Source organism: Gossypium arboreum, chromosome 5, assembly GCF_025698485.1.
Source record: "Gossypium arboreum isolate Shixiya-1 chromosome 5, ASM2569848v2, whole genome shotgun sequence".
Lineage (NCBI taxonomy): Eukaryota > Viridiplantae > Streptophyta > Magnoliopsida > Malvales > Malvaceae > Gossypium > Gossypium arboreum.
In genome coordinates this window covers 89,563,046-89,574,530 of record NC_069074.1, presented here as the reverse complement: position 1 = coordinate 89,574,530, position 11,485 = coordinate 89,563,046, and the positions used below count along the sequence as shown (strand labels likewise).

At 34.9% G+C, this 11,485-nt stretch overlaps 1 protein-coding gene across 2 annotated transcripts; it reads left to right on the top strand.

Moving 5' to 3' along the window:
* The first annotated feature begins 1,920 nt into the window (after positions 1-1,920).
* Positions 1,921-2,773, top strand: LOC108465726 (uncharacterized). 2 transcript variants are annotated; one of them, XM_053027919.1, is made up of 2 exons: positions 1,921-2,183; positions 2,289-2,773. In XM_053027919.1, exons 1-2 carry the CDS (start codon positions 1,989-1,991, stop codon positions 2,481-2,483), a joined length of 390 nt encoding a protein of 129 aa, XP_052883879.1. In that variant the 5' UTR covers positions 1,921-1,988; the 3' UTR covers positions 2,484-2,773. The 2 variants fall into 2 exon arrangements, with proteins under 2 accessions (XP_052883879.1, XP_017621599.1); XM_017766110.2 differs by having other exon boundaries at positions 1,921-2,219.
* Positions 2,774-11,485: the final 8,712 nt, after the last annotated feature.

The following is an 11,485-nucleotide window of genomic DNA, read 5'->3' as shown; positions in this document are numbered from 1 at the left end:
TTTATTTAGTATTAATTAAAAATCTAGTTCGTTCTATTTCGATAATTTTGGGACTTGTTTTTAAAACTTTGAATTTTTGCTTATTTTATTTCCCGTTTTTAATTATTTTGACGTATTTTTTATGATATTCATTGTATATGCAAAACCAAGGTTTCCAATAGCAAATCGCATTTTACAAAATCGAACTAGATTAAAATTCCATTTCAAACTTAAATGTTTTAAAAGTATAAATAATCAAAGGTTTCATCAAATTGGTTAAGATGAGTTCTTTAAATAACTGGATTTTTACTTAGCGAAGGCTAACGTCACGTTTATAAGTGTTCAACGATTATTGGATTTTCAAATGAGTTGTAGTCACTCCTCTAGATCTGGTCATAACGTCTAGGTCGGGTTTGGGATGTTACGCACCAACAGATAATTGTGAACAATGCCACCAGAATTGCAGTCAAACTATCAAGTTAGAAATATGTGGTCAAAACATTATAATTGCTGTCAAGCTGCCAGAACAGAAATGTGGTTAACCCACCAGATAGTGCAAATCATTAAACTAACAGATATTTCTCCTGACCATATTATCCCAACCCCATGAAATATGACATGGCTTGCAAATATAGAATCTGAATGAAAAGCATGTAAGACATGCAGCTGTACAATAACAAAAATCAGAAGGCATGAAATTCCACGCTTTGTAGAACAGATATGTCACAAACTCAACAAAAACAAACCGGTTTCGCCATAAAGTCATATGCATGGTCATATAACATATTCATAGATACATTAATTTAAATAACCAGACAACATATACTCGTATACAAACATCATGTTAAGTGTATCAGTAAAATCTAGTGTTTGAAATATCGCAAAGTTAAAACTTAAACGAAAGATGTCATTAATATCCTCTTAACAATAAGGTTCTTGTCATTTTCATTTTTATTAATTAAAATTAAAAAATATTTGCTCTAAATAAATTGAATACTTGATACACCTACTCATATAAAAATTGCAAGTCAAATATACAAACAAGAACTAGAACAATTATTTGGAACAAGTGGAACCTGATGTATTTTGACAACTAAAATTTTTTAAAAGAAATATGATTTTTTGGTAATTGAGATGTCCATTTTACGGTTCATGTTGGGGGTCCTAACAATTTCACCTTCAAGATTTGAACCTAGATGTTCTCTCGGGAATGTAATGTTCCTTCCTTACCATTGCACCCAACACTTATCGGTAGTTTTTAGAAACATGTTAATTAAATATAAACTTATTTGATTAATCCTTGCTGGTAATTTTAAAAATGGATTTTAATAAAGTACAATTATGTATATTTTCAATCACCTATTCATATCCTTGCACAATTTAAACTCACAAGCCTAATATTTATTTATAAAAAGGTGAAATGACAATAATATCCTCCTAACTACAAGTCTAATATTTATTTTATAAAAAAAAAAAAAAGGTAAGATGACAATAAGGTTTTTGTTCATATTCAGGTCTAAATTTTAAATAAAATGACTACTTGATATACATACTCAAATAAAAATTGTTGGCCAAATATACAGGATGACTATAATACCCCTCTAACTATGGAGCTTTTGTCTTCAATTTAATTAAATTATCTCCCAATATAATTTCAAAGTACCGTTGGACACTGCTAATTAAATTCTTGTTGGCATACGTGAGGGCCTAAAAGGCAATATGTCCAGTTTAGCCAAGGTCCATGCCAAGATAGATGACATTTATATCCTTTTAACTATAAGGGTTTTGTCGTCTTAACAGGGAGGCTTTTCGAGTTTTATTTTATTAAAACTAAATAATATGACTTTGAATTTGAAGTTATGTTATTAAATATTTGAATAAAATGACTTTGTTATCATATTTAAATTTAAAAGTCTTACTTGTAATGCTAGAAGGTTGTGTATAAATATGTGTATGGAGGTAGATATGAAGCAGAATAGAAGGAGAGTGAACTAAAAAAGGAGTTAAAAATGGCTTGTCCTCCAACTCATAAAGTGGTAAAAGGTGAGCTTAAGAATGGTTCTGATGACTGCCTTGCGAGCTTGATGTATTCGAATTACCAAGGTGCTCCGGTAACGATTAAAAAAGATTCATTACCCACTCCATTTGCGCAGAATATGGTAGTCGACGGTCTGTACGGAGGCCTGGTGTATGATGTTGTTAGGGTTAAGTGGATTATTCTTTGGACCACTGATTGTAAGGTATTAATTAATCATTTATTTTGATTTTGTAGCAGAGGAAATTAATTAATTAATTAAACTATATATCAGGTGGCTACTAAGATCATTCCGACCGAAAACCATATTGTTTGGGAGGATATAGTGAGCATCCTTCAGCCCTACGATAGCTCTGACAACTTGTCCTTATCATGTGGGGGTGCATTTTCCGCCGAAGCTCATATCCATGCAAATGGAGATGGATCTCTAAACCTGACAGCACAAATCATGTGGAGCGGTTGCAAGTAACCTGCGTCTCTTTGCATCATATATTGCTCCATGCTTATCTCTATCAGTTTTGTGCTGTGTGACCCATGGAGGCTGTCTACTTCTTTATATTAATAATACTATTAAATAAATTTGACAGCCACCCCATATTATACTACTGGATTCCTACTTCTTCTACCTTACCTATTCAACATTGTGTGCCTTGTTTCTCCTTTTTCTTTTCTTTTCTGTAATACTATATATACACATGATTGTGTGAATTAATAAAAAAAGATGTCTATGTCTATGTCTATATCTATACGTTTATAAAAGTCTCAACTACATAAAAAAGTGTTGGCTGCAATAGTAAGGCATATTACATTTTTTTTAGATTATATAAAATTGGTTAAATTTCAAGTTTATCTCTATATTTCACTCAAATTTGAAATTGAATCTCTATACTTTAATTCTAACATAAGGTGGCACCTAAATTCTTATAATGTCTTTCGTTAGTCTAAATATGTTATTCTAATTAAAACGCTCATGCAATTTAAAAGGATTATTAACACCATCAAAATTCTCTATTAAATTAATTCTAGTCAATTACAATGTAATTTTTTTTGCTCCTTGGATACCAGGTAAGTATATTTTTTTAATTTCAAAATGGCATGCCAACAAATTTAACAAAAGATTCTAACAACGCTAACCTAAATTCGAGATGTGGAGTTCTCTATTGATGTGACTTCAAGGATCGCTCCTATATCAGGTGTCTTGTATAGAATCACTCCAATAGATGTGAAGGAGTTGAAAGTTCATTTGCAAGAACGGTTAGATAACGGGTTCATCGATCAAGTGTTTTGCCTTGGTCTGCACCAATATTGTCTCATTAAGAAGAAGGATGAGACCCTTCGATTATGTATTGATTATAGGCAATGAAACAAGTGACCATATTAAGTTGCCCAGATTGAGAACTTTCTTGATCACTAACTGGAGCTAGAGTTTTCTCAAAGATTAATCTACGAGCTAGGTATTATCAAGTTGAAATTTACAAATATAAAACAATGTAAGATGTTATTAATATCCTTTTAACAATAATAAGATAACTTTTTAATAATAAGACGAAGACTAGTAATAATATCTTAACAATTTAAACTATTTCATTCAGAAATCTAACTAAGGATCATTCCCTTGCATGTCTCAAATTGGAGGGTAACAAGTCTTTTAAAAGAATAGCAGGGGTATGGGGTGATTTAATCTCACTGGGCAAGAACCCCAACAAGGCGAGTTGTTTTGCTAGTATGCCAAAGCTGGCCAGCATCATGAAACCAGAAAAGGTTGACGATCTGATTTTTCTAGAGGTGGGGAGTTCTAGGTTTCCCATTAGAGTGGTAGAACAGGGGTTGTCTGAAGTTGAATATGTGAGCCAGTCCTTGATGGGTAATAATGGCGGCGATGGGAAGAATATTGAGCAGGGTAGGGCTAAGTGCATCGTGTCAGAATTCGAATCGGTGCTAGGCCTTAGGTCAGATTGGTTGAAATATAGTCATAGAATGCGATTCAATTACTGGTTCGAATTGGCTGAAATATAGTCATCTTCAGCTGTGGTCGTTTAGGAATTTGTTCACGAATATTGAAGTTTAAGGCAAATAGTTGAGGTTTAGATTGAAGTCACAAATCGAGGTAAGAATGGAATGGCAGAAACCTTGGCAAAAGAAGGTTTGTCAAGGAATACCTTGTTTAGAGCATATTGGTAATCTATTTTAGGGTTTGCTATTTTTAAGGTTGTTTGTGCTCTGCTTTGGCATAGTTTTGCAGCTTCTGATGCCTTGTTCGAACTGGTATGGGTTGGGTGATCCCAACGCCTTTTCCTGTAATCAATTAACTAAGTAAAAAAAAAAAGAAAAAGATGGACAACGATCAAAATATATAAGAATGTAAAAGAGCAATAGGTAATGTAATAACCCATTTTTGCCCGGCCCATTTCAGTATTTAAAATAATAAACCCCAAAAAAATAAAAATAAAACAAAGTCCAAGTCCAGTACAAAATTACAAATATATAATTTGGCCCAATCGAAATGGCCCATTACTTGAAAAGATTTAAGGTCCATCTATAAGCTTGACTCATATGGAAATATAATCTTTAAGGATATGCAATCTTAGATATGATATGCAATCTTAGATATGATACAATCTTAGATATGATATGCAATCTTAGATATGATACAATCTTAGATATGATATGCAATCTTGAAGATATGATCTTGTAATCTTGGAGATTTAATTTGTAGATATCCTTTAATCTTAACCGTTGATGTAATTGATCTGTACCGTTGGATTTGGGGAGGCTCAACTATAAATAGAGGCCTCTCCCTTCATTGTAACACACTTGAGTTTTGGGAAGCAATAAAAATTCTTGAAAGCATTCACTCAAATTTCTCTCTCTCTTGCGTTCTTACTCTCTGTGGTTTGTTCTTATTTTATTCTTTGTCTTTCTTAGTTTTTCAACCCTTTTTTTATTTTAATTTCTTCATTTTTCAAATATGTATATTTATTCCTATCTTTTATACATTTGATTATGTATTTTATATATTATAATATTTAATCTTTTTATATAGTTTATTTTCAAATATATGTTTTCTATGCATGTATATATATTATATTATCATTTCATGTATTTTGAACTATTGCATTATATTTTTATAATTTGTAAATGTTCTATTTATTCATTTTTTAGTGTATGTCATTTATCTTATTTGTGCATAGTTTCATTTTTTTTATATGCTATGTTTAATTATTTCTTTTAAATGCTATTTTATGATATATATTGTTGTATAATTTTTGCATGTATTATGTTTTTCTTTTAGTTTACTCATATTTTTATTTGTTTATTATCTTATATTTACCTAGTATGATTTTTTTATTAAACGAATGTTCATGTTATTTAGTTTTGTCTTAATGATATTAATTATGTTTGTATGGAAATGTTAGAATATTTTGTACATCTATGCTGTATGATGCATTAATATGTCATCCTAAAACGTCATTTAAAATAATATTCCAAGGTTTTTTTTAAAAAAAAATAAAAGGCAATGCTTGATGTTTGGAAACTTCAAGAAAGGTAGTGCCCTAACTTACTGGGTTGCGACTTTTCTCGTTGAATTCGAATAGTCAAGCACCCTTCTAAGTGATTTTGAGTTTTCAAAACTTAAACAATTATTTCGAGATTTCAAAACATAGTGTCCTAACTTACTGGATATGACGTTTTGTTGTTTCGAGATAGAAATTTTTGAAAGACGAGCTTAGTTTCGAAGGTTTTAAAATGTTGCGTCCTAACTTACTGGATGTGATGTTTTAACTCATTTAAAATAAGTGAGCCTTAATTTTCAAAATTGAGACATTCTAATTAAAAGAGGTTTGCATCTTAAAACTTTCAAATTTCCGACATTAAAGACACTTGATAATCAATTAGGTACCAATTTTTGGGCGTTACGAGGGTGCTAACCCTTCCTCATACGTAACCGACTCCCGAATCCGTTTTCTCGACTTTCGTAGACCAAAATTAATGTTTTAAAACAAAACATTTTATAAGGTGATCCAATCACACCTAAAAAGATTGGTGGCGACTCCCGTTTTCGTTTTTCTTAAAGTCGATTCCCATTTTCCAAAACTCGATTTAAAAATGGTTTCGACAGGTAACTTAGCTATTCATTTAATATCCTTTTAATAATGAGCTTTTTGGTCAACTGAGTAAATCTCCCTTCTCAACTTAGTTGCTCGAGATGCCGGACAAACTTGTCAAAAAAGTAAATGAGACATGTCAACCCACTTTTTAACGTTATAAACAATCTATATTAAACAAATCTTAAAATTGTTAAAAATCAAAGCTGATTGAGGGTTGTATTTTGTGAGGCTGTGGGAATTGTGTGAAGAAGAGATTGCTATTCACCGGTTGCACTTTCTCACCTGAAAAAGCTATGATCACGGTGTTTGTATTTAATATTCCGGCGTCCATGCATTTGAAAGGGTTGTGGGCTTTCTTCAGTTATCATGGAAAGGTGGTAGACGCTTTCATTCCGGAAAAAAAAAGCAAAGGGGGTATGAGATTCGGATTTGTGAGATATGCCAACTATTCGGATGCACGTATGGCGATATCAAGATTGAACGGCTTCGTGATCCTTGGGAGTAGAATATGGGTAAGGGAAGCTAGGTTTAAAGGTAATAGGATGATTTAGAGAAGGTTTGTAAAGCATCGAAACTCATCGCATTCTGAAAAGTCTAATAAAAAAGGGTTGGATAATGTGGGAAGAAGAAAGGAAGGCGAAGGAAAAATAGAGGACGTATGGAAACTGAACTTGCTTGAAAGGAGTTCAGGTGTTGGCTCGGGCCTGGTGGGTATGAAAATGGCGGTAGTTGTTTAAGGTCATGTAGAGGATGAGTTGCTATGGAAATATCAAAAATGTTTGGTGGGAGAAGTGGCTTCGTTCTGCGAACTAAAGAGCTTAGCTAATAGAATTACACGAATGGGCCTCGATAATATTTGTGTGAAGAGAATTCAAGGGAATTTTTTTCTCATTGAGATTCAGGACGAAGAATTGCTTGAAATCTTGAAACAGAGAGAGTGGTCATATTTGAAGGAGTTCTTCATTAATATCGAACCATGGTCAGAAAGACTAGTGTTTTCTGAGAGAATAACTTGGATTGAAGTTTCTGGGGTTCCGATGCACTACTGGAACTATGAAACGTTCAAGAGGATAGCTGGAAAGTGGGGCAACTTGGTGTCAGTGGGTGAAAACTTGTTAGGAACAAACAATTTTGAGAAAGTGGAAATGCTTATTTCAATCTCTTAAGTTAAAAAGATCGATGAGATGGTTTTGTTGGAAGTGGGCGACGTTAGATTTTCAGTGAGTGTAAGGGAGGTAGGTTGGTCAGAGGACATTAAAAATAATGTTTTGAAGAAGCCTGGCAATCAGGCGGTGGTTAATGAGAGCGTGTCGGAATTGGAACCAACATTTGGCGTGGAGCACAGAGAAGGGGCTGGTTGGAACTCAAATCGTCTCGTCGGAATCAATAATGGAAAACTCCATCAAAAATGTAAGTGAGGGTAAAGCTTGTCAGGAGATGTCAGGGGAATTAATTGAAGGTGTCACTGGTGCTTTTAGTGTGGGAATTTCAGCTGAAGTTGATGCGGGGGTTAGTAGGCCGAATAGTGGAATGGACCGGGCATATGAGGATGTTGCCAACATGGGCCTAGTGTTGGGTTTGGGTCAATGGGGGGGTCAAGTTGGGCTGGTAGATATTGATGAAAGATTGGACTCTCTTAGGATTGAAGGGTACCTTAAGGGCGGGGAAATTCTTCCTGTCGAAGACTAGATTTTCCCGGTCGATAATTTTAATTTAGCAATTCCAAAAGCAGAGGATAGGGACATAAGCCAAGAGGTAGAAGAGGAAATTTACAACACTATTAGAAGTAGGAGGAAGAAAAGACAGTTTAATAAAAGAATTATGTCAATGCGAGCCATTCAAGACGGGGTGCTGTCTTCCAAAGAAATTCAAAGAAGAGATCAAAATAGAAGAAAGGGCAAGAGCAGCATAGAGCCAGGAAGTGAAGACAAAGTGGTAAACCTCTCTTTTTCTGATTCGGACTTAAGCAATAGGAGAAAGGTTATTCTTAGGAAGGTGAAGCAGACATGGGAAGTTGGGAAGAAATTGGGGCTTAGGGTGCTGGGAGAAGAAAGAGATGTTATCGAGGAAATTATGAGGCTTGAGGAGCAGCAGTAAAGGAGGTCTGGTATAATTGTACACATTTGCCAATTAGGTGAGTTTTTTTCTATACTAAGGTTGTGTGGATGAGTTTCTAATTGGGCAAAATGAAAATTGTATCGTGGAATGTTAGAGGGTAAGGTTCTGATGGTAAAATAGCTGCGATTAATAGATTAGTCAGAATCCATAGGGTGAATGCGTGTCTTCTACAAGAAACTAAGCTTGAAGAAGTATCAGGAGATTTAGTTAGAAGAATATGGGGAGATGATAATTTTGAATTCCAATTTGCTACTGCAGTAGGACGTTCGGGTGGTCTTATTACCATATGGGATAAATCAAGTTTTATAATGAGAAAGGTTCACTGTACTAACCGTTTAATTGTGGTGGAAAGGAATTGGTGTTGTGAGGGGTGGGAAGGGGTTCTGATTAATGTGTACGCGCCAAATCGGTTGTTGGAGCAGAAAATTTTTTGGGAAGAAATATTAGAAGTTAGGGATAGGTTCACAAATTTTTGGATTGTGGGGGGAGACTTTAATGCAATTTGGAACAAAAGTGAAAGAAGTAATTGTGTGGGTTTATTAAGAGGGTCGAAGGACTTTTTGAGCTCTTTAGAGAGATGTAAATTGGTGGATTTGCCTTTGTTGGGGAGGAAATTCACTTGGTATGGCCCGGAGAATAAGAAAAGCAGACTGGATTGGTTTTTTTGTGGATGAGGTACGAAAAGTTCGAGGATATTCAACAGCAAGGGTTAAATAGTTCTGTTTCAGATCACATCCCGATTTTATTATCGTATGGTTCTGTGGAATGGGGTCCAAGACCGTTTAAGTTTTTTAATGCGTGGGTTCATAACAAAGAGTGCATGAGTATTATCAGAAACGAATGGGGTTTGTTGGGTAATTCGAATGGTAGGGTTTCAGGGAAATTGAATAAACTCAAAGGTGCTCTTAAAAAATGGAATGGGGAAGATAGAGTTACGTTATAGAGAAGGCTCAATGAGATTGAAGTTAGAATCAGGTGTCTGGATGATTGTAGTGACGTTAGAGAACTGTAGAAATGGAATTGGAGGAATAAAGAATTTGAATCTTGAAATTGTTGTTCCAATAGGGTCGGAAGCGTGTAAATTATTGTACTAAAAAATCACACAAAGTTCAATTCCCAGGGAAGAGAGGTGGATCACAAGGATCTCTTAAATACCAAGTCTTTCCTTAGTCAGAATATCCCTTTTATAGTAATTTAATAGCACAATTAAATACTACTATTATACCCTCAAATATTGAAAGAAAAATAGGACAAAAAAAGAACACAAGAGTTTTAACGAGGTTCGGTAAATTATACCTACGTCCTCGGGTACTAACACCAGATGATAACTTTACTATCTCCAAAATATTACAAACAAATAGAATTCCTTAAGAATTCTCAAATGGGAGAAGAGAGAAATCTAAGAGAGAAAGATTGGTTGGGATGATGAAATGAGAAATGAGAAGGCCTATTTATAGTTGAGGTTCAAGGACCAAACTATAAATAGCCCATTATCTCAAGGACCAAAAAAAATTATCCCATGCCACTTTTCCAAAGTTGGTGGTTGTCATTTTTTATTGTCTCCCATTAATGTTAATGGCAACCATTATTAATTGTCTTCCATTAATGTTAACAATCTCCACCTTGAAGATTTGATTAGGATAATCACATCTTCACACACTTCCTTCAACTCCCCAAATTCGATAAAGCTATCTTTTGTAGTGCCTACAAATGCGCTCTCGAGCGCCATACACCTGAAGGTGCTTAAATTCTCAAGATGTTAATCAAGTTCAAACAATGATTAAACTTGATTGTTGTTACCACCTTGGTCATCATATCTGCGGGATTATCTGCTGTCGGAATCTTCTGAAGTAGAATTTTTCCTTTTTCAAAGACTTCCCGCACAAAGTGATATCTTACGTCGATATGCTTGGTTCTTGAATGATAGACTTGATTTTTCGCTAAATGAATAGCACTCTGACTGTCACAATATAGACTAATGTGACTTTGAACAACTCCCAAGTCTTTCAACAATCCATTAAGCCAAATAGCCTCCTTAACGACTTACAGAATCGCCATATATTCCACTTCGTAGTAGACACGACTCATCGAGATCGTAAGGTAGACTTCCAACTCACTGGGGCTTTCGCAAGAGTAAACAGATACCCGTAGTTGAACGACATTTATCTAAATCACCAAAGCAAAGTCGGAATCAACATATCCAACTACAAACCGACCAAGTGCTTCATCCTGTTCAAAATTAAACCAACATCTACGGTTTTTCAAGATACCGTAGAATCCATTTCACAGCTTGCCAATGTCCTTTTCCAGGATCATGCATATACCGCTCACAACTCCAACAACTTGTGAAATGTCGGGCCAGTACACACCATCGCATACATCAAACTCCCAACTGCATTAGCATATGGGACTTTTGCCATATATTCTCTTTCTTCTTCAGTTTTCGGAGATAATTGAGCACTAAGTTTCAAATGAGAAGCAAGTGGGGTACTTACATGTTTAGTGTTTTCATTTACACTAAAACATTGTAATACCTTTTTCAGATATTTCTTCTGATTCAAACAAAGCTTGCCTCTCTGTCTATCTCTACTTATCTCCATGCCGAGAATCTTCTTGGCCTCACCTAGATCTTTCATCTCGAACTCTTGATTCAACTGAGCCTTCAGCTTATCTATCTCTTTTTGGCTCTTCGAAGCGATTAACATATCATCAACATACAAGAGTAGATAAATGAAAGATCCGTCATGCAGCTTTTGCAAATATACACAATTGTCATAATTGCTTCTTGTGTACTTCTGCCTTTTCATAAAGCTATCAAATCGCTTGTACCACTGCCTCGAGGATTGCTTCAATCCATATAGCGATTTGTTCAACTTACAAACCCAATTTCTACCACCAGATTTGTGTATCCTTGGCCGAGTCATATAGATCTCCTCTTCTAACTCACCATGCAAGAAAGCCGTCTTAACATCAAGTTGAGCTAGCTCCAAATTTAACTGTGCTACCAAGGCCAACAAAATTCTAATGGAGGAATGCTTCACTACAGGGGAAAATACATCATTGTAGTCAATTCCCTCCTTCTGAGCTTAGCCTTTAGCTACCAATCTTGCCTTGTAGCGAATATCTTTCTTGCTAGGAGATCCATCTTTCTTTGCGAATACCCATTTGCATCCGATTGCCCTTTTACCTTTCGGTAATTGCGCCAACTCCCAAGTATTGTTCTTCCGGAGAGACTGCATTTCTT